This window comes from Sorex fumeus, unplaced genomic scaffold, assembly GCF_029834395.1.
Source record: "Sorex fumeus unplaced genomic scaffold, SorFum_2.1 ptg000003l, whole genome shotgun sequence".
In the NCBI taxonomy this organism is placed as follows: domain Eukaryota; kingdom Metazoa; phylum Chordata; class Mammalia; order Eulipotyphla; family Soricidae; genus Sorex; species Sorex fumeus.
In genome coordinates, this window is record NW_026606060.1 from 19,099,732 (window position 1) to 19,122,886 (window position 23,155).

The 23,155-nt window shown below is 43.2% G+C and overlaps 1 protein-coding gene across 14 annotated transcripts in view; it reads right to left on the minus strand.

Annotated features, from left to right (window-relative positions):
* IMMT (inner membrane mitochondrial protein) overlaps positions 1 to 22,784 on the minus strand; it is a 36,924-nt gene extending 14,140 nt beyond the window's left edge. For 2 of the 14 annotated variants that reach the window (XM_056115603.1, XM_056115579.1), the window contains exons 1-7: positions 22,628 to 22,784; positions 11,552 to 11,625; positions 10,267 to 10,456; positions 9,654 to 9,741; positions 7,064 to 7,159; positions 5,624 to 5,716; positions 2,179 to 2,315 (exon numbers count right to left, since the gene is read on the minus strand). In XM_056115603.1, the coding sequence (XP_055971578.1) occupies positions 2,179 to 2,315; positions 5,624 to 5,716; positions 7,064 to 7,159; positions 9,654 to 9,741; positions 10,267 to 10,456; positions 11,552 to 11,625; positions 22,628 to 22,672 (723 nt within the window). In that variant the 5' untranslated portion in view covers positions 22,673 to 22,784. Of the gene's footprint in view, positions 1 to 2,178; positions 2,316 to 5,623; positions 5,720 to 7,063; positions 7,193 to 9,653; positions 9,742 to 10,266; positions 10,457 to 11,551; positions 11,626 to 22,627 lie in introns of all 14 variants that reach the window. The other 12 variants (XM_056115594.1, XM_056115571.1, XM_056115564.1 and 9 more) reach the window with 8 other exon arrangements.
* Between the last annotated feature and the right edge of the window lie 371 nt (positions 22,785 to 23,155).

Here is a 23,155-nt window from a genome sequence, read left to right on the forward strand (position 1 = left end):
GTTATTGGAAACTGTCTGAACTATTTAAATGACATTAAGTAACTATTAGCTATTTAAAATTGTTGTTTTTTTGGTTTACTTGTTTGTTTCGGGGGCACACAGATGCAGTGCTAGAGGTGGTTGGGATGTCTACTCCCGAATGCAGTGCCAGGGATCAGACCTGTCAAGCACATGAACCATGCTTCAGCCCTAACAGCTATCTTCCCAGTCCCTTTTCACTTTCTCCTTTTGTTCAGTTTTGAGAACATGCAGTTTAGTGTGCTTTGTATAGATATGAAGCAAAAATCACCTTATGGCTTATCTTTAAAGTGCAGTATACTGGGATCCCTGGGAAACATAATAAATTACAGAGAGCACAATAGTTTTCATTTAGAAAAATAACTGGCTCAATAATTATGTTTCAAGTCACCCAGACGGCCACTGTAGAGGCTGATGTCTACGGAGGACATGACCACCATGTCAATTAGGCATCTCAGGCCTTGGATGACCCATCTGGATCTTCTCATATTACAAAGACAAGGAGCTCTGATTCTGCAGTCCCAGAGCGATTACAAAGCAAAAGTAATGCCTCCAATTTCAGTTATTCAGAACCAATTCACATTATGTTCCCACTTGAAATCTAGTGTGGCTTCTGTTTTAAGAAGTCTATTGCCAATGGAGATTTTTAAACAATAAAGTCTTTGGAGATGTTACAGTGCTGTCGCTGTCACTGTCCTCCCGTTGTTCATCGATTTGCTCAAGCGGGCCCAGTAACGTCTCCATCGTGAGACTTTGTTACTGTGTTTGGCATATCGAATACATCACGGGGAGCTTGCCAGGCTTTGCTGTGCGGGCGAGATATTCTCGGTAGCTTGCCAGGCTCTCCGAGAGGGGCAGAGGAATCGAACTCGAGTCAGCCATGTTGGCTGCGTGCAAGGCAAATGCCTTACCCACTGTGCTATCGCTCCAGCCCTACAGTGCTACAGGCAAAATTAATCTAACCAATGGACCATTACGGCAATCTAAAGAAACATCTTTTTTAACCACTTAAAATGAAACTACAAGTTTACCAAGAAACCCAACTACAATGAAGTATTCTAATTTTTTTTTTTAATTTTGTGAAACAGGAAGCAAGATCTAGTGATAGTATTGATAAATCCCTACTTTAGAAAAATTCACATAAACATTTCAAGAGATTTCTAAATACCATAATGTAATGTGCAAATACCAGAGCTTTCCACTGTGACTTTAGTGCTAATATTATGGTGGTTTGTTGCCACCACTCACAGCTGAAAAAAACTGTCGAAGCTAAGAAAAATACCGATGTTTTCCACAGGAATCTAATAAGCCCTGGAATTCTATCCATAGACCCAACATCAGGTTAAGAAACCTGCTTTAAATAAACGTATATGGTATCTTTTCTTCTATCACTACCTTTTACTTATTTATGTTCTAACAAATGTTACAAATATTATAACATGTTACAAATATTGTGCGATTAATAGGCTTATGTTTTAGTGAATGTTAAGTCATCTTGTGGGGGGAAAAAAAACTTTAAGGAAGGCTGCTGGTCTGCAGTATCCAAAAAAAAAAAATTAAAAGTTAAAAGAAAAATTAAAACAAATCAGAACCATTGAGTTCAACCAGCACCCACTGGTCTACCTATCCCAAGAGAGACCCTTAAGGCACCAAGGACTAAACGAGGAAATTCTGATTAAAAAAATAAACCAGGGAGGGTGGGAGAAACAGAAGAGGTTTTCGCCTTGCAATCAACCGACCCCAGTTCAATCCCTGGCACCACATAGTGTCTCCCTGAGCACAAAGCCAAGAATACTAAGCCCTGTGTACCAACAAGGGTGACACCCTCCCAACCCCCCCGCCCCCCCCACAACATCAAAAAAAGGAGCGATAAATACATTCAAGAACTGTTAAGATAGGAAAGCAAACTGGCACTATTTATTGTGCCACAATATTGCTGGAAGATAAAACAAAATATTAAAAACTCATAAAAAGAGTTATGGGTGAGAGAGATACCGCAAGCGGCTTGAGGATGTTGGTGCCTTGGCTTCAACCCGCTTCAAGACTTTTGCTGCCTGAGAAGTCAGCGACTCTAGGAATTCTTGCTTAGCGAGAGTAAGCAACGGAGTATGACTACAGGTGACCCGGTGCCCTTTACATCCTCAACATGCTTTGGCTCACCTCTGAGTTGTCCATGGCTGCCTTCAGAACGCTGGAGTGTGCGCTAACGGCCTGGACCGCAGCCTTCTGAGCAGCAATGGCCTGCACAGTGACGGAAGCGGTGAGGCCCAGGGATTCTTCCAAGCTCTTGACTAGAGCTGAAGAAAAAAGAAGAGATAAGAGACAGATCCCTCTCCTAAAAATGACTTTTATTTTAAGCTTTTCCAGTTCATGTTGAATCTGCCATTGTCTTCCCCAAAAGTGTCAAAAAAAAAAAAAAACAAAAACAAAGATTGAAAGCAGCAAAGCTTCCTTTTCAAGTACGGCAGTGGGTTGGAGAGATAGTACAGTGGGTTAGGCACCTCCTTGCACAAGTAACTGACCCAGGATCAATTCCAGTCTGACCCCAAAACAAAAAAGCATGGTAAGAGGCCGGATAGATAGTGAAGGGGATGGAAGACATTGCCTTGCATGCAGCCAACCCAGGTTCAATCCCTGGTACTACAACTGGTTCCTTGAGTACTACAAGGAGTAATTCCTGAGCAGAATCCTGACCACAAAGCCCTGAGGACAGTTGCCTGTGACCCCCAAAGAGGTATGTAGGGTCATCTGATAGCTCTAGGCTGAGTGCATGTTCTGCATGTGAGAAACCTGGCACCTCATGACCCTCTATGCACCAAAGGCGCCTCATGAGAGCAGAGTCAGAAGCAGCTCCAGAACTATAACATGTGGTCCCAAACAACAAAAAAGTGTGTATGGCTAAAAATGAAAGATGCATGTACTGAATCTGAATGATGGGCCTGTAAGGCTTCATTATACCACTTTTAGGTGTACCTGATTTTTTTCAAAAGAAAAAACTACACGTATGGGTCTTTTTATGGGAAAAAAAAAACTTTAATGGAGGTTATAGAGTAGATTTTAAATGGAAGGAACAAAGTTTGGGACATTTAGCCCCTCTTACCTATTACAAGTAATAAAGTCAACATAGCAACCAGTGTTTTCATTTTAATGACATATCCATAGTGGGGAAAAATGCCTATTTTCATCTCGGCAGGAAGGACTATTTCGCTAATTATATCACTAAGCTATGATGAGAGAGACAAGAAAAAGACAAAAACACACAACAAAAAAAGCTTGCGAGCAGGCAATGTTTTTCTACAAGAGGACTCAAGCAGATAGCAGGCTCAAAGAGGTACCTATTAAGATGCTCTATCTTCTTTATCAGTAAAGCAAGCAATAATTTCAATAATTTTAGCTGTGACTCTAAAATGAAAAAATAATCATCTGAAGGCCTCTCACTTTATTGGATGGCATACAACAGTGAAACAGACTAAGCAGGTAAGACAAAAACCAAAAGATGATTTTGGGCAAAAGCACAAGCTTGAGATGAAAGAAACCTAATGAACCTCCACAGTGTTTCTCTGCAACAAAGACAAAAGGAGAAAATGAGGAAACAGGACGGTAGGGTTGAGTTCAACTAAAGATGCAGGGCACGAAAGAATGAGGCATGGGAGGGTCAGTGAGTCACCTGGTTGCCATGACACGCACAGCACGTCAGTGGTGGGACACATGCATCATTAGAGTCATTAACAATAAATTTCAGAGGAGCCCAAACACCCCTGGATCAGGCCACTGGCTCCAATCCTTCTCAACTCTTATTCCCTGTGCTTTGATTCCTCATCCTCCCACCCACAACCGCCTACATACACACACCGTTGGTTGTTTCTGCTCTCAACATACACACACCGCTGGTTGTTTCTGCTCTCAAACTGTGCGAACTCACAAGTATTTTGGATCTTAAAGTCTCAGTAGATAAACGGTTTGCAAATTTGTCTCCCATTCCTTAGGCTGCTTTTTCATTTTTCAACAGTCATCAGCTGATAGTTTGGAAATTTTTTAGTTTTCTAGAGTTCTGCTCGTTGACATTTTTTTGTTTAATTTCATATACAAATTATACACACCCTTTTATAGGGAACACATATCCCTTAAAGAAAAGTTCAGAAGGTAGGGCTAGAGATATAGTATGGGGATTAAAGCTAAGCAGGGCTGGATCCCTGGCACTACACGGTACCCTGAGCACCACTGCAGCGACTTCCAAACAGAGCCTGGAGCAGTCTCTAAGTACCATTTGGGTGTGTCCCAAAATCGAAAACAAAACCAAAAAAACAAAATGATAAAAAAATTCTGAAATTTTTCACTTTGCCTCCAATGAAAAATAACAGGACAGAGGAAACAAAGCATGTTCAAAGAGCAGACACCTTCATTTAAAAAAATTAGAACTTAAGATATCTATTATGATCTAAGAGAGAAAAGGTGAAAAGAAAAAAAATGAGGGAAAAAAGTGACCTTGGATTTGCAACAGAGAATTCAAGAGGAAAAAAAATCAAGTGGGAAAAGGGTATATACATAGATAAACACACACACACACACACACACACAAATTACTATTCAGAAGCCACTAACTCAATATTCTCAAATCTATGTAAAGAATTCAGAATACAAAGCACAAAAACAAAATCCAAGTAACAAAACTACAGAGTTAACTCACTCATTTTGCTCCTTCTACTCTACAATTTGAACAAACTTGCCTCCTCAGCATAAGGAGGCAAGCAAGTACATCACATACAGTAAATAGGAATAACTCAAAGGCAGAAAGACAAAAAAAAAAAAAAAAGAGAAACAAAATAAAAATTATAAACTGTTGGTGAGTAATTTAAAACAAACATCTCTCAGTACATCTCCACAGTACATGCCAACTACTTCCAAAGACATCAACATCTTACAGCACAGTAAATTATGTTCCGTGTGCCTTCCTTAAGGCAGAAAATCACAATTTTAGATATCAATGCAATCTACATCCTTTTATTAGTTGCAGTGCCAGGAATCCAGGACCTCACACAGACAAGGCAAATGCTGTACTACTGAGCTTCAGCTCAGCACCTAATATACTTTATTAAACCATAAAACACAACACAAAGTTGAGACTTTTAAAAGGAATGTGCTTCATGAAAACCAGCAAATTATGGAGCGTTCCATTCTCCATGAATGTCAAATAAAGAGTGACTAGAACAAGAGTCCAGAGGCAGGATAAAGCACCAGAATAAGTCACTGTGACTCACACAAATGTATGACCCTCTAAGACAAAGTTCCCAAAACAAAGTCCCTGCTACACAGAGCACTGAGAATCTTCAACATTTACCATAACAAAAACAAATGAATAAAGTGATGATACGACTTAGAATTCTTATCAATATACAATAAGAATAGCCTTTGTCACCTGGGCAGCTTTAGATGTCACCTTTAGATGGAGAGAACATAAATGATGAAATAAAGGCAGTGAATGGAGAGCTATGCTACTAAAGAAACAAAGGGAACTAAGACTAGTTCGTGTATGAGAAACTTGTATTCTGGTGGTTGAAGAGAGCAATGAACAGAGATGACCCAAAAAACTGTCTGGTTTACATACACTGAATCTTAACTTGTTCTTGCTTTTCCTGTTGTGCAAGGCGGGCTGCAACTTCTTCAGGTGGTCGCTCCCCTACAGAAGTTGAGGATGCTACTTCTTGTGGCAAAAGTAAATAAGAAGAAATCAAAGTTCAACATAGAATTTCAAAAACAGGTATCCAGGTCCCTCCCTATTCCAACCCCCATTGAAAAGTAGAATGGTTATTGAGAATGCTCAGAAACTTTTTCCATTTCCATTTATTTAATGATAACAGCATTCCCAGCCCCCCCTCCAAAAAGAAAAAAAAAACAGTTTACTAAGAGACATCAAATAGGGACATTCTTTACTAAAAGAAGAAACCTATATGCACAGCACAGCAGGTAAGCACCTCCCTTGCATGAGGCTGACCCTGGTTTAATCCCTGGCACATTCATTCAGTCCCCCAAGCACCACCAGGAGTAATCTCTTGAGCAGAAAGCCAGGAGTAAGCCCTGAGTACCTCCAATGTGGCCCGAAAACAAACAAAAGAACCCTCTCATTTGTATAGGCCAGATAGAGCCAGGGAGGGCATGCTTCTAGTAAAGGATTCTAAACTTTCCACACCATCAATGATTCAAGAACAAAGAAAGGGACCAGTTTTATATACCCACCTCCCTTTTCAAAGATTTCATCAAATTTAAAGACTTTGAAGATTTCCCCAAGCAGGTCTACAGATGCAGACTTAGTTCAGTACATACATCATACCTAATAAGAGTTTCATGGTTTTAGGTCTTAAATTTACTCTTTAATCCATTCTTCCATTCCGACTTAATTTTTATGAGAGGCATGGTAAGAGTCCAAATTCTTTTTTTCTTTTAAATTTAAGCACTATTTATTAAAAAGACTATCTTCTTCCCCTACTCTTGGCTTCCTTGCTACAGGAAGTTGAAGGTATATGCTTGGGTTTATTTCAGAGCTCTTAATTCTCTTCCATTGATCCAGTTATCTGTGTTTACTCCACTCCATACCTGTTTGGTAACTATAGCCTTTTTTGTTTGTTTGTTTTGAGAAAATTACAGTTTTTATTTGGAGGTTTTGAAGGTTAGGAGGAGGAGAAAATGGGACAGTGGAGAGTAACGAGCTCAAGAGAAAGCCCAGTCTTCTCCAATGGGGAGAGAGCCCCTACACACACCCCAGCAATGGACAGAAAAGCATGAAAGTACACATCTCAAGAGGGGGAGATGCGGGTGACACGTGTTCAGGTACCACATGTGCTCAGCCACATGGGCACAGGCAGCACATGGGCTCATGCAGTTATGTGCACCAATAACTATAAATTTACGCCGTAACAAAGTCAGGATGGGGGAACACTCCTGCTTTGTTTCTTCTCAGGATTTTACATCAAGTCTATGGATTGCCAAGGCATTGAGTATTTCTGATGAACATATAACATAAAATCATCAATATAAATCATTAAACTACCTGAAACCGCAGGCTTGTGTTTTCTTTCACCAATTTCAGTTTTTTTATATTCCTCAAGCTGAACCGCAGGGGCTGGGACCGACAGTGTATCACCTGCTGCAGAAATAATTTGAGCTGCCTCTGTAGGTGCTATAAATATTTGTTACTCATGGTATTTACAGTTCCCTGGGTTAAGAGAAACACAGAAATTGACTACACAGTTTCTTCAGACTCCTTAATGGGGCCAGGAGAGAGTTCAATGGGCTGCAGCACCAGCTCTGCATGCAGACCCTGAGTTCAACACTGTATCACATGAAAAATAAAGAAAAACAAAAAATGCATTTGCTGCCACTCTTCAAACACACAAGTAGACAAAGGAACTGCACACACATAACCACAGATGACGGACAATGTCTGAGAACGCACAGGAGAAAGAAGTCCCGTCAATGCTCACCTGCATTTTAACCATCACTTTTTTCAGAAAAGGTTCCCAGGAAAAGTACTACTGCCAAAGTTACTAAATAGCAACAATGAGAAGTAGACAAAAGATTTACAGTAACATGGAAATATAAAAGCAAAAGAAAGAAAGGTTTAAAGAAGGTATATAAAATAACCAGAAAGAATAGCCTCGAAGAGAGGCAAGATATGAGCAAGAAACAGTTTGAATCACAAAGAAGTTCACAATGGTGAGTTAGGGAAGAATGGAATTCAGATTTTTTACAAAATTAATTCTGAAGATGAAATCTGGAAGGATCAAGAGCTGGTAAGTTTTAGTAGCATAGATGGAAGAGATAAATCAATTATTCTAGAGGTGGAATAGAAGTGGGTAAATCAACAAAATGAAGAAAAGCTTTAAGATAAATTAAAGGTCCATTTTAAGAAAAAAAAAAAATCTTGATTATCACAAAGCCCATTAAATGGAATGTTGTTCAATCCTGGTCTCTTTATCTAGTCTCCATAATCTTACTGTCAGGTGTCATTACCTGCTGCAGAATCCTCCCAATACTTTCCCTTTCTACTCAGAACATCAATCAAATTTATTTTAATGACCTCCAACAATGGCCACATAGGCTTTTTCTATTCCATCTCTGACCTAATTTGCTCTAACTCCCTTCGCATCAATTTCAGTTTGCTCTGTGCTAGTCCGTGGCAAGCCTTAGCACCAGTTAATCCTTCTACCTAGAATGTTTCTCCCCACTAGCTTTTTGCATACCTTAATCCCTCACCCTTTTCTAGTCTGTTCAAATGACAACTTCAAGATGAGATTTCTAATCTACTCCAATTAAAATTGCAGTATTTCCTCCCACATTTATCACTGGCATTCTATGTACTTCACCTGTATATTAAAACATGTGATCTCCCATTACGGAATATTTGCAGGCTTTTTCTTTTTAAAAAATATTTTGTTTCCTGTTATAACCACAGTACCTAAAAGAATGGTTGGCACATCATAGGTACTCTGCGAGTATTTGAATTAAAAATTATTGATTTAAGGACTGCTGAGACAGTACAGCAGGCACGTGGCTCACCCAAGTTCAATCCCTGACACCCCATAAGCTCCCTTAAATTCAGCCAGGAGTGATTCCTGAGTACAGACATAAGAATAAGCCCTGAGCACAAATTAGTGATTTAATCAAGGTCAGGACTGATTAATGAAAAGCAAGGTTAGTTTGGTAAGAACGGTAAATTAGGATGGGATTATTAGTAAATCATAAAGGCAAAATATATATGTAGACGAGGATCATATTTCTATTTTAAAAAAATGGGAAGATGATGTGACCTGAAAAGCCAAAAAAAAAAAAAAAAAGAAACTATGGCTTTTTAGGTCACACCCAGCGATGCTCAGGGGTTACTCCTGGCTTTGCACTTAGGAATCACTCCTGGCAATGCTCGGGGGACCATATGGGATGCTGGGAATCGAACCCGGGTCGGCCGTGTGCAAGGTAAACAACCTACCCGCTGTGCTATTTATTGCTCCAGGCCCAAGAAGTTTCAAGGGCTGGAGTGCATGTTTCCATGCAGAAGCCCAGGTCTGATCCTCCAGTAATGCATTGTCCCCTGAGCACTGCCAAGAATGCCCTGAGTCACAAAGTCAAAACCAAAACAAACTGGAGCAATATTTCAGCAGGTAAAGCACCTGCCTTGCAAGCAGTCCACTTGGGTTCAATCCAGCACACATATGTGCGCTAAGCACAGAGCACAGGAGTGTAAGCCTCGAGCACCACCAGGTGTGGCCCCAAAATAAAAACAAAACAAAAACTCATCAGTAAGAAGAGTGTAAGAATTGGTGAAGAGGCAGAAAAAGGGGGTGGGAATGAGAATAAATTTTATAATCTAAAAAGAAGGAAACAGTAGGTAGTCAGAAGAAAAACAAAACTATGAAAGGAAAAAATGTGCTGCAGACAATTCTCACACTATCCTCATTCAGCAGTCAAATAGCATAACTCTATTCCAGACACCTCCTCACATGAGAGCCAGGAAAACAGGCTAAGAGCTAGAGACCAGAAGGGAATATTCACAGGAAGGGGTCCCCTCTCAACCATGGGTACAAATACATCAAAACCAATTCTGATACCTGTAACTGCAAGAGAACGATTCTAAATAACGGTACCTGTTAAAGCCGGTGTCTCTCTCTGTTTCTGTTTAGATTCTTTCATTACCTCTGATACACTAGAAATCTTCATTGGACCAGACTGAACCTTGAAAATGAAAAGCATTTAACACGTTAGATAGTATGTATGTTTTAGAGTGCTTTGTCTTACTCCCAAAGTTTTTCAGACTTTCATCCAGAGATAGTACAGCAAGTACTCCTGTACTGCCTGTCTCAGAGCAGTGAGTGTGCCCCCACCCCCACAGTAGAAAACTAAAAGGAGTCACTACTAACTATAGCAGTTGGTTTCTGTATCTTGACCATCCGACATTTATGCATTTAGTCTTGAAAATCAGAGCTTAGTAGCTGAATATTGCATACCTCACTTAAGCAACAGACAGCTACCTATCTCTTCCTAGGTGGCCTTTTCCAGCCACCCTGTGTGCCACACAATTATTTTTATGTGGCATGTATAAATGAGATCACTACTGGACTCCACAGAGATAAGATCAACTCCACAAAGCTCACATATATCTGGAAAATTCTACTGAATTATACAAATGAGATTTTCAACATGAAAACTGCTCTTCAAAGTATTACACAGGATAAAACAGAATATTGTTAAAACTCTTACCTGTTTCTTTGGCATTGGAACATTGTAAGGCGGGGCGCCCAGAGTCATCTCGAAGAGTTTATCTGAATAAGGTATGGTTTTTTCTACGCTTTCCCGAAAGTGGGAATCCCATTTGGCATATAGAATTGTGCCACCAATACCTCCACCAACAAACAAAAACCCAGCTCCAGCGATTTTGCCAGCAGTCAACCTAAATAAGAGAATTAAGAAACATGTTTTACATTGCTCAGCTTTCCTAAGACTACTTCCTTAGACCAATGAAAGGATTCTCAGGTCAAAAATAAAGCTCAAAGGGGTGGACATACTCTCCGCATATAGTAGGCCCAGGTATCAATCTCCAGCACCAAATAATTCCTGGGCACAGAGCCAGGAGAAACCCACAGCACTGCCAAGTGTGCCCCCAAATTAGAAACGTCTCAAAGGCCTCGATATCCTCTACTTCTCTACCACTGATTCCAGTTCTAGTAGCCAAGCTTACTCCCAGAGCTACATATCACTTTTCCTTCCTTGATTCATTTAAAACATGTCTGTCATAAAAAAAAAAAACATTAATTTATGAATAGCCAAAAAAATTTATTAGGGTTAAGGAAGTAGTTTAGCAGTAGAGAACTTGCCTTGCATGAATGAAACCCTGGGTATGGTCCTTAGCAAGACACAGACAGACACAGACACACACATACACATTAATACTGTAGTATCTAGGATAGGAAGAATGAAGATATCTAACCTTTAACATTTAAAATTCAAACTGCTTACAATAATGAGATTTCCTTTTAACTCATGATATTGGAATATCATGAACTTTGAAAGCTCCTATCCATTTATTTTTGTAAATAAGGAAAAAATTAACCCTCTAGAAAAGAGAACATAAATATCAAATAGAATATTTTTAAAATTACAATGTGCTGAGTTCAGAATATACAGAAATACATGGAAAGGATCCATCTACCTTACCTTGGATGTCAACTACCAAAGAAGCAAAATGGGCATAAATTTCACCTACAAATAAACAATGCTCCAAAATTACTATAGCAAAGCTCCAATAATAAGGTTTTAGGGTCAGAGCAATAGTACAGTGGGTAGAGTATTTGCCTTGCACATGACTGACTCAGGTTTGATCCCTAGAATCCCCAAAGCCCCACCATGTGCGGTCCAAACCCAAAATATACCAAGGTCTTAAGCAGCTATCCCAAATCCAATGCACGAATGCACACGCACACACACACAAACAGATGTGCACACTGAAGTCCATAGTCAAAAAGCATTTATAGGAGAAACTACATACCCAGAACTGCCTGAAGTGGAGTATCTACGGCATGGCGGCAATGGACGAAAGACAAATTTCCCACAGAGACAACTCTAAAGAGAAAGGAAAAAACATCAGTCAGTATGTTTAAATCTGGGAAGCTTTTAGGGATGGCAAATCACAAGTTATACTTTTACTAAAAATGATTTCATTGAAGAAAAATTTGACTTTCATAAGCGAGCCAATCATATTTACAGACCTTTAGAAACAGTGATATTTCCTGCACTTCAATGCTCATATGAAAAAGATCATCAGACTATGATCAACTAAGAGGTCTCCCTAGCAGTGCTTGGGGTCACCCAGAGAGCTCTCCAGAAGATACTCAGCCAGGCAGTATGGGCTGAGACGCACCCAGTGTCACCCCTACAGTGGCCATGCAGTGCTACGCCCAGCAGTGCTGGGGAAAGGCATGTGCTACTAGGTGCTAATGACAGAACCTGGTGCCTCCCACACGCACTCTACCCTTTTCAGCTATCTATCACCCAGGCCTAGCAATTAGCACTTTTAAAAAGGGGCTAGAGATAGTACAAGAATTAAGGTACAAGCCTTGCATGCAGTCAACCCCAATTCAATCCCGAATACTATATGGGCCCAGGGCTTACTCTTGGCTCTACACTCAAGGATCACTCCTAGTGATGCTCAGGGGACCAAATTGGGTGCTAGGAATTGAAGCCAGGTCTGGGGCGGCAAGTGACCTAACCATTATACACCATTTCGGCCTGTGGCTGTTTTTGGTTTTAGGGTAGGTTTTTTTTTTGTATTTTTAAAATTTTTTTGTTTTATTGAATCACCATGAGATAGAGCATTACAAATCTTTTCATGATTGAGTTTCAGTCATACAATGTTCCAACACACATCCCTCTGTTTTTTTAATAAAAAGCATCCCAGTAAGACCCACAGGAAACCCACAAAGTGTTAAAAAAAAAAAAGAAATTATCAATGAGAACCATGCAAGCCTGGATTTAAAGGGGAACTTAAAGATCAGAGAGAGTTCAATCCTGGACCACCACTCAGTCCTTTGAGCACTGCCAAGAGTAATCAGCAAGCACTTAGCTGGGAGCAGTGCCCCAAGAGACAAAATATGGTTCAAGAAACAAAGATTAAAGGGAAATTTTAAAAAATTACAAGGTTTCTGGATTTTACAACTTGTAAAGCAATCTGACAAAATAACTCAGCTACAAAGAAGGTACATTTTCTGGAAAAGGAACATTAACCAGATAAAACCAAGAGGCCAGAAAGTAGAACCAAAAGCGATGAGAGCTCATATCCAAACAATAAGACTAAGTCCCAATTAAAAACCTAGCCGGGTATTGGGCTAGATTTAACATTTTTTACGGAGCAGTTAGTGCTGTGTGTCTCATTCCCAGTCTTGACGAAAGGAAAGGTCGCTGAGATGCAGGAAACAGGGAACAGATCACGCCTCTTAGTTCAGAGGTCTTTAGGAGGGAAGATAAGGAGGTAATTGACAGACCACAGATTCCACCCCTATCTGCCTACCTGAATCTGATCCAGATGGCAAATACCTGACTTTTTAGTCTCAGCGTAATTTTGTGACAGGATGAGATTTTGGAGGGCTCTGAGGCAGGTTGTGGATAAGTTTAGATGGGGGGTGGGGAGTAAGTTCCTTGGCCAGAGGGTCGACAGTATTTCCTGAATCACATACTCTTCCAGAATCCTATGGCAGTTCTATGCAGCCTTCCCTGAACAAAGGGCAGGCTGCAGTTACTAACTCACTAATGAAGGGTAGTAAAAGAGGTCTCCGTGACTTGAGGAAAGTGATACAACTCCCACCTGACTCTGGCTCTTAGATTGGCCATGGAACCCAGCTGCCAAGTTGGAAGGCAGCCAGACACAAGAAACCATGCTGGAGGTGGCCCAGTCAGCAGTCCCTGGCAGTCACTATCAAAAACCAGGCACATTCGAGGAAGATCGGACATGACCCTAGCCCAGCTGCCGTCTTCTTTCCAAGAGAGCTAGCTAAAAACTTATCAGCTGAGATCCAGTAACATCCAGAACTGAATAAGGAAACAAGAAATCATAGGTTCTATTTGCTTTTTTTCAAGCACATCCCGCAGCACTCACATTATTCCCGCTCTGCACCCCTAGTTCTACAAGGGACCATGCGGAACTGGGCATCAAACCCAGTTTGCATACACAGCTTGCGCCCCAGCCCTTCTAAGCTTCCAGGCCCAAAGTGTGAACTTTAAGTAGTGGGTTTTCTCAGTGAATTTTACCACACAGGGAAAAAAACGACTGTTCACCCTGTGCATTTGCAGAAGGACTAAGAGAGTTCGCTCAAGACTGAAAATGTACAGGTATCAGGCTGGAGTCCAATTGCTGGCACAGCATCGTCTCCTACATACCCCAGATGTACCCCCAAGCAGAGCCAGAAGTAACCACCAGCACTGCAAGGAGTGGCTCAAACACCACCACCATCACCCACCCCCACAAAAAAACTCAGAAAAAGCAAAAATGTAAATACAATTCAAATTATAGCTCTACATGGTTTTCACTGACCAAACATCGAACAGCTGAATTTTCTTTTTTTTTCCTTTTGGAGTCACACCCAGCAATGCTCATGGGTTACTCCTGGCTCTGCACTCAGAAATTACTCCTGGTAGGTGCTCGGGGGACCATTTATTGGAATGCTGGGAATCAAACCAGGTTAGCCACCTGCAATGCAAATGCCCTCCCTAAATACTATAGCTCCTGCCCTGGGCCAATTTGCATTTTCAAGAGGCCAATAGCTGAAAGAAATCCATACTTTTTGGGTTTTAGGTCACATAGGCTGTGCTTAGCGATCACTCCTGGTGGGACTAAAGTGACCGTATGTTGCACCAGGGATGGTATACGATCAGCCACGTGGATAGCAAGTTATCTTACCAGCTCTACTAGCTCTCCAGTTCCCAAATTCCTGAGTTCTTAAAGATATATCTGGATAGAACTGCAAAGGAAGCTTGGAAGAAAACAATACCTTGAGAGACATAGCTCACCTACTCTGCATGCTGGAGGCCCAGGTTCAATTCCCTTAAGGAAATTCCTGTTAACCAGCAGTCGCTGCCTAGTTTTCCCTCCTTATCCCTTAGTGTTACACATTTGTCTATTCTGGGCATTTAATATAAATGAAATTGAACAGCATGTGACCTTCTGTGCCTGAAGTTTTTCACTTGAAAAAATTGAAATACTGTTTCCAGGTTCACCCATGTTGTAACATGTATCATTTAGATAGCAAGAATTTATTACAGCAGAATGTAATGCTACACTGTATGCATATATAGGTATCCCTTCAAACCCCTATCACCCCCAGCTTTTCAAAAGCTTGAATTATGAGACTTTATTCTATAACATCCCTTGTTTTAAGGGGGGCCCACACCCAGCAATGCTCAGGGGGCCATACGTATGACAAGCATAGCTCACTATATGATCACTCCGGCCCCCAAAGATGTCTGAAGATTTTTGTTTTCACTACAAGAAGTCAGTATTTGGTGGACTGAGCTCATGCTTTGCATGCTTGGGTTCCAGAGCACTGTCCCGTGTGATCCAAAAACCAAGCAAACAGCATCTGTTTTATAGCAGTGCTGATAGAAGCAGCATGCATAAAGAATCCGTACCAGTTAGGAAGGAAACACTGCCAGCTCCTCTTGGCAACTTTACACAGGGTGTGTGTTTTCTGATCACCCCTGTATTTATGATGTTAGTTAGACAATGAGTTTTCTGTGCAGAGGATCTGAGTTAGCAGCATCCCCAGAAGTGTTCTGGGACCACTCTCAGTGACACTGGGGCTGGTGGTATGGCACTGGTGGCTCAGTGCTCAGTCAGGTGACATGCTGCTCAAGCCAGTAATGCAGGGGATCCCAAGGGCCATCCTGGCAGTGCTCAAGTGCCACAAAACCACACTTAACGGTGCTCAGAGAACCATGAAGTACTGGGATGGAACTCAGGGCCTCAACCTAGTAAGGAACATTCTTTACCCCTTTGAAAAATCCCCTCAACTCTCAGACTTATTTTGAGTCTAGGAACACTGACAAACTGTCCCTGTATAAATTAATTGCTTCTTCATCTATTTATTACTCTACTTTCACAGTAGAGAATCCTGTACCAAATTTTTTTTCAACAAATATTGGACATTTGGAATACACACATCTTTTGGTTTATGTTGAATAGAGCTGGAGCTATAGCACAGCAGCATGGTGTTTGCCTTGAACGAGTCTGACTTGGCCGACCAGGGTTGGATTCCTCTGCCTCTCTTGGAGAGCCCAGCAAGCTACCGAGAGTAACTTGCCCACACGTAAAAGCCTGGCAAGCTACCCGTGACATATTTAATATGCCAAATACAGTAACAAGTCTCACAATGGAGACATTACTGGGCCTGGTCGAGCAAATCAATGAACAAGGGGAGGACAGTGACAGTGCTATCTGTAAGTTTTTATTTGAATATCCAGTCTCAATTCTTTTTTTTTTTAATTTATTTATTTATTTATTTATTGAATCACCATGGGAAAGGTTACAAAGCTTTCAGGTTTAGGTCTCAGTCATGCAAATATCAAGCACATTTCCCTTTACCAAAACTTATTTTTTACCACGAAGAACCCCAATAAAACCCCACCCCCCACCCCTCCCAGTCCCTGTGGGGCAGATGAATTCTAGTTAACACTCTATCTGCTTTGATTAGATTCATTGTTTCAATAAAAGATTCACCACTATTATTTAGAGTTTACCCCCCCCCCCCCCCCCGGGAATCAGACATGCTGACAAAGCATTGTGAAGTGATTTGCTTTCTACAGCTGGGTTCAAGAATTATATGTTGGTTTTGGATTTCTGCTATTTTACTTATTGACCCTGGAAGTATTTCTACTGAAAGTCAGATAGTTAAGAAATTGGTTTCTGTGCTCTGGAGTCGTGGCCGTGCTGGAGAGCCGCTATTGGGGGGCAACTGGTGGCCTCGGTAGGGCGTGAAGGGCGGACCGAAACGCCCCCCTTCCCATGAGGTTTTAGTCGCCCCCAGTCCCCCGGCTCATACCTGCTGTCCACAAGGCTCCCATGCGGCCGCCATCTTTCTTTCCAGAGAGGAGAAGGCGACTGGGGCAACACCCTTTCCCCTCCGGACAGACCTGATGGCCTGGATCAACGCATAGTAGTCTCAATTCTTATGGAAGTGCAGGGCCATAAAGTTATTATATGTTTAAGTTTGAACCATTTTATAATCCCATCAAAAGGTACGAGGATTCTAATTTCTCTATATCCTCACCACAATAGTCTGCTTTCATTACAGTAGCACGAGTGTGCGAAGAGTGGCTATTTCACTGCCTTTTTCCTTTTCTTTTGGGTCACATCCAGCAATTCACAGGGATTACTTCTGGCTTTGCACTCAGGAATTACTCCTTGCGGTGCTTGGGGGACCATATGGGATGCTGGAAATCGAACCCGGATCAGCCGTGTGCAAGGCAAATGCCCTACCCACTGTACTATCGCTCTAGCCTCCTCACTGTATTTTTTGGAAGGGGTTTCATACCAGACAGAGATGGAGGTTGCTCCCTTTGTTGCTCAGTGGTGAATCGAATCTGGGGTGCCCACAAGTAAAGTATGCACTACAACTCCTCATTGTCATTTTTGAAAACTTACGTCTGGGCTGGAGATATAGTATAGGGGCCTTGCATGTAGACAACACTCATTCAATACCTCACAATGCTTATGGTTCCCTAAGCACTGCAAGGAGTAATCCCTCAGCACCACCACTGAGTGTAGCCCAAAAACAATAGAAAAGTTTGTGTTTTAATTTGTAGGGTCTTGGGATCACACCCAACAGTGTTCTGGGTTAACTACAACAGTGCTTAGGGGATTGTGCAGTGGTAGGGAGATTATGCAGCATCAGGAGGCTGAACTTCACATACTTGTCATCTGAACTCTCAAACCATCCCACTGCAATTTTGGCTTGCATTTCCCTAATATAAAAGGCTGGTGATCATCAGCTTGTTAGCCATTTATACATCACGATCACGACCACCCTGTTGTTCGTCGATTGCCTCGAGCAGGTGCCAGTAACGTCTTCTTCGTCCTAGCCCTGAGATTTTTTTTTTTTTAAAGTGCCATATTCAAGGCTTTTTCAGGGTTAGGAGAATGAGACCCATCACTGTTACTGGTACTTGGCATATTGGGTATACCACGGGGAGTTTGCCAGACTCTGCCGTGTGGGCATGTTACATTTGGTAGCCTGCCAGTTTGACCAAATTAGGAATGAGATGTCAAGATGTCGCGCGGCCGCATGCTTCCGGGAGCTGAGTGTGATAATCTTTGGATCCTGGCCGTTGTTGGAGTTACACGGCAGTTGGTGGGTGTAACTGTCTAGTTACTGGCAGGTCCAGTCCCAAACTGTGCAGGCTTGGAGATCTCAGCCCCGGGTCCCACACACCTGGGTTCCTCTGTCAGTTCTTTTATGCGTGAGGCTCATCCAAGTGTGTGGATAAATATCTACTAAAACCCCATACCTACTTTTTCTATTTAGGTTTTTTTTCTTTTCACTTTCCTGAGTGTTCTTTGAAGCATGCCAACAATTTTGGTAGGCCTGACAGATAGTACTGTAGGTAAAGTGTGATGCAGCAAACCCAAGTTTGATCTCTGGCATCCTATATGTTGTCTCATATCAGGAGTGATTCCTGAGCACAGAGCCAGGAGTAAGCCCTGAGTATATCTGATGTAGACTCAACCCCCGCCCCCCATAATCAAAATAAGAACATTTTTGAATGGAGTCAAATTTATCTTTTTACTTTGAGATTATATTTAAGAAACTACTGCCCCAGTCAGCAAACGAGAGTGTGTCTAGTGATATATTACTGGTACTAAGAGAAGCAGAGTTCCAAAGCACAAGCACGTTTCTGGAAAAGAAAGAACATGAAAAGACTGATTTCTGATTAAATATCCATAATCATGAAATTTAAGGGTAAGTCCAGTTTAAAGCAGGGGTCAGGCAAATAGCTCAGGTGACAAAACTGCCCAGAATGTTCAAGGCTCCTAGTTAAATTTCACATACTACAGGACCCCTATTAAAAATATAAAGTAGGAATCAGAGTGACAGTACAGCATTCAGGGTGGATGCGGTCTACCCGGATTCGATCCCCAAAATTCCATATGGTCTCAGAGCCCACCAAAAATGATTCCTGAGTGCAGAACCAGGAGTAACCCCTGAGACATCAGGTATGGCCCGAAACCAAAAAATAAATTAAATAGAGCCACCTGTGATGTTAATTGGATGTGTCAACTTAGAGGATGTTTTTGGAAGAGATTAAAAATAAAACTGATTGGGCTCAAGTGATAGCACAAAAGACAGGGTGTTTGCCTTGCAAGTGGCTGACCCAGGTTCGATTCCCACCATCTCATATGGTCCCCTGAACACCGCTAGGACTTAATTCCTAAGTGCATGAGCCAAGAGCAACCCCTGTGCAATGCAGGGTGTGACCCAAAAAAGGAAAAAAAAAAAAAAGAAAGGAAACTGATTAGTGTCTGAGAAAAACAAATTGCCTCTTACCATGTGGGTGGGACTCATCCAATCAGCTACATAAGAGACACCTACTCAAGAAAGAGGAATTCCCAATTGCACAGACTGGCCTCCCTGGGTTCTAGCAGGCTCTGCTCTCCAGGGTCTCTGCAGAGTGAGCCCACCAGACTTTGAACTTGCTCCTCTACAAGTGCATGAGTTAGTTACTTATAATTAACCATTCTATCTGTAGACATACCCTTGGTTTCCTGGAGAACCTAACATACTATCATAAATTTGAAAACCTCCTGTAGTGGAGAGGTTTAAAGGGAGATCCCACTCACTTAGAAAAATTAAGATAAATTCACATTTACTCTTTCAAAGTGTCCCCAGAGAGGTAGTACTTGTGAAGCATACCTTGCATGCCAGAGACTGGGGTTCAATTTCTGGCCCCACAAGGCGCTTCTAGCACCTCCATGAGTGACTGAGCACAGTGCTGGAGTAAGGCCCCATGCACGCAACACCAAGTGTGGCATTAAAAACCAAATCAAAACAGATAAAAAAAAATGCCACCAATATTTATGGAGCATCTACTAGAGGGGTCATTTGTCAGAACTAAATACTGACAAATCCATGCCTTCCTCTCAAAAAAAATAAAATTCTGGGGTAGGAGGCTGGAACAACAGCACAGCGGTAGGGCGTTTTGCCTTGTGCAAAGCCGTCCTGGCCAAGTCGGGTTCATTTCTTCCGCCCCTCTCGGAGAGCCCAGCAAGCTACCGAGAGTATCTCGCCCACACGGCAAAGCCTGGCAAGCTACCCGTGACGTATTCAATATGCCAAACACAGTAACGAGTCTCACGATGGAGATGTTACTGGGCCCGCTCGCTGGGGGTAGGAGGGGATTGTGTCTTGGGGCCATTCTCACAGTGCTCAGGGCTTCCACCTGTTCTGCATTCAGGAATTACCTCCGGCTATGATTGGAGGACTGTATGCAATGCCAGGAATCAAACCGAGGTTGTCAGCAAGGCAAAGTCTTAATCCGCTGTACTATCTCTCTGCTCCTCCACCTCCTCAGTTTTGTTAGAAATCTAAAACTCCTCCAGAAGGAAGAGGGTATTTAAGTATATTTATTGTACAAGGAAGATGCACATTTAATAAAAGAATAAAGAAGAATGAAGGATAAGGTACTTATTTGAGAAAAGACAAAACTACGAAAAAAGCCACAATACAGTTTCATAAACCTATAAATTGAGCCGCTATAGAATAATTGAGATATAAATCAATAAATTTTACAACATGGATCTAAAGGTTGCTTGTGAGCTGAAAACTATTTGATATTTTAAATTTTCCTCTAATTTTCTGAGATCCAAATATGGCTGGGAGAGTCTGAGAAAGCAAAGAAAGGAGAAGGCAGCAAACACAAAATAGGCCAAGGGCACACAGGCCAATAAAGAAACAGTTCAGCTTGGAAAGGCAGCTCGGCTTCCTCCATCCTTTTGGCCCCATCCTTTTACTAAGCAAGGTGGGATTCTGATGGACCCTATTCTCTCCACCCACTGCTATTAAACCCAGGATTAGGTGAGATGGCAAAACTTAGGTGTTTGCAGATGAATTCAAGTTGCTGATCTGTTCACTATGAATTATTCAAGAGCGATGATCGGTATGGACTGTTCTGTGGGCTAAGCGTTGATCTGGGTGGCCCAGGTTCAGGTGCCAGCACCTCGTGATATCCCCGAACACCACCAGCATCAGAGCTAGGAGTAGACTCTGAGCATCACCGAACGTGGCCCAGCCCCCTCTCATAGCCGCCCCTCCCCCCAAAAAATTATCTAAGTAGGCCGAGGCTAATCATATAAGCCCTTTAATCACTGGGTCTGTTATCAGAAATAAGACTTCGGGGTTTCGGGTTGTTCCACTTGGGGGTAAGGGATGGATTTAGGCCTCATCCAGTGAGATACTTCTGACTCAGTGTAGGTACAGAGTGGGGCCGCTGGAAGGGGCTCAAGGGACCATTTACAGTGCTGGGAATTTAAATTTCAGTCATTGGAATGCAAGGCAAGGGCCTTAAGCCCTGTACTACTTCTGCAGCCCCAGAAAAAAAATAATTTTAAATTGCTGGTAACCTTCAAGAAAGTTATTAACTCCCACCAAACTCTTCATGGCAGTCTCTAAGAGGTTAGGCAAGAGCCAAAAAAAAAAAAAAAAAAACCCCACACACAAAAATAAAACACCAAGCTTCAGTGCTGTCTATAAGATGCTGAATTCTGCCAACAAACTGTGAGTCTGCAAGAGGAACCCCTGCTCCAGATGAGAACCACAACTCTCACTCAATACCTTGATACAGTCCAGTGAGACAGAACACACACACTCTATGCCCTGAAACTGCAGTATCCATATGGGTTGTTGCTAAATGTGGATTTTTCATGAAGTAACAAAAAACACAAACCCCACTCTTCTAAGAAAGAGCATTGGGGGCAGAGGTTAAGGTGCTTCCTCGCCTTGCATGCAGGTAAAGAAGGGGGTTCCATCCGGAGCACCACATACTGTCCTGAGCCTCACGGGGAGTCATCCCTGAGCACAAAGCCAAGAGTAAGCCCTGAACACCACTGGGTGTGGTTCAAAAACAAACAAAAATAACTTTAGGAAGCTGCTTCTTTTATCCAGGCTTAAAATGGGACAATCTTTACCATAAGACCGTTAGGTTTCTCATTCCAACTCACGTTAGTGTGGTTTAATTACTACTTGAGTCACAGTATTTGTTCTGCAATGTAATCTTATATACCAAAACATCCTATTTCTTCAAATTATGAGCAATGTAAATAGATTTACTTTTAGGAAACTACTCCAACCATGCAAAATTAACAGCAGCCGAGTCTCTTATGCTCCATGAACGTCCACCAAAGTCTTCCCAGCACCTGGAGGCACAGGTGGCCCAGGCCTGTCTTCGCAGTGACCACAAGGTCACGACTGTGTCCTTCCCCAAGTACTTAAGTTTTTAAACTCCACAAACTACAATCTTCCATCTTCTGTTTGGCGTGGCAGTAGCTCAGCTGGGCTCTCACCTATCAGGAGGGAGTCCCCTCCGGCATAATTGCCACCCTGACCCCTAAAAGGCGAGTGAGCAGTCCAAGCACCTCCTCATTAGAGATGCAACAAGCCGGGGCCATGCAAGTCCTGCCGGGAATGGTAGTTCTGCCCCCACGACCTTCAACTACTGCTGCGCGAAACCCATCACGCGCCCAACCGGCGACGCGGGCGCCAGCGGTCACGATTGGTCCCGGCCCGCGGAGGGACGAGCTGATTCGACCACTCGTCCCTCAGAGCCGCGGCCCCGGCCCAGCGCCCGCCTCCCGACTCTCCACACCCCACCGGTGCCAGCGATCACCCTCAAGTCCTTGCAACCCATCCCACTACCGAGGGCAGCGACGCACGCAACCCTGCGGCGCGCCCGGTCCGGCACCGCTCCTGGGGCCCGGGCCCGAGCGCGGCCGGAGCCCCCGCCCCCGCCCCCGCTCGCCGTTGGGCGCCCCACGCTCAGCGTCCTCGCTCGTTCACTCGCTCTCTCGGCGCTGCGGCGGGCTCACCTGCGCCGCGGCGGTAACGCCCGACAGTTGACAGGCCCGCAGCATCTCGGCCGGGTGGGCAGCGCTGCTGGTGAAAGCCGGAGCCGGGGCGGGCGTGCGGCGGACGGCCGCGCTTGCGTGCTGCGTGCTTGCGTGCCCCGCTTCCGGGCCGCCTCTCCGCGCCCCGCGTACCGGAAGGCGCCAGCGCGCGCAACTGCGCACGCGCGGCCCTGTGCTGAGCGGGCGGGGCGGGGCGGGGCGGGGCGGGGCGGGGGGGGGAGTGAAAAGAGCAGGTAGTTTCTCCTTCCGGGTCGCGCTCGGAATTCTGGGCGGGGAGTTCGGGGCTCCGCTCCCCACGGGAACCAGCGAGCGGCATCACTCGGAAGTCGAAGCAAGGCAGCCAGCGCCTACCGGCTCTGTCTGAGTGCTGGCTCTGCCGGTTGCTGTGTCCCAGAAGGAACCGATATGGCCGAAGTTGCCTGAACTATGGGCTTGTTTCGGCTTGCGCGGGTTGTTTTTAATTTACAGCCCTTTCTAGAGTCATCCTCA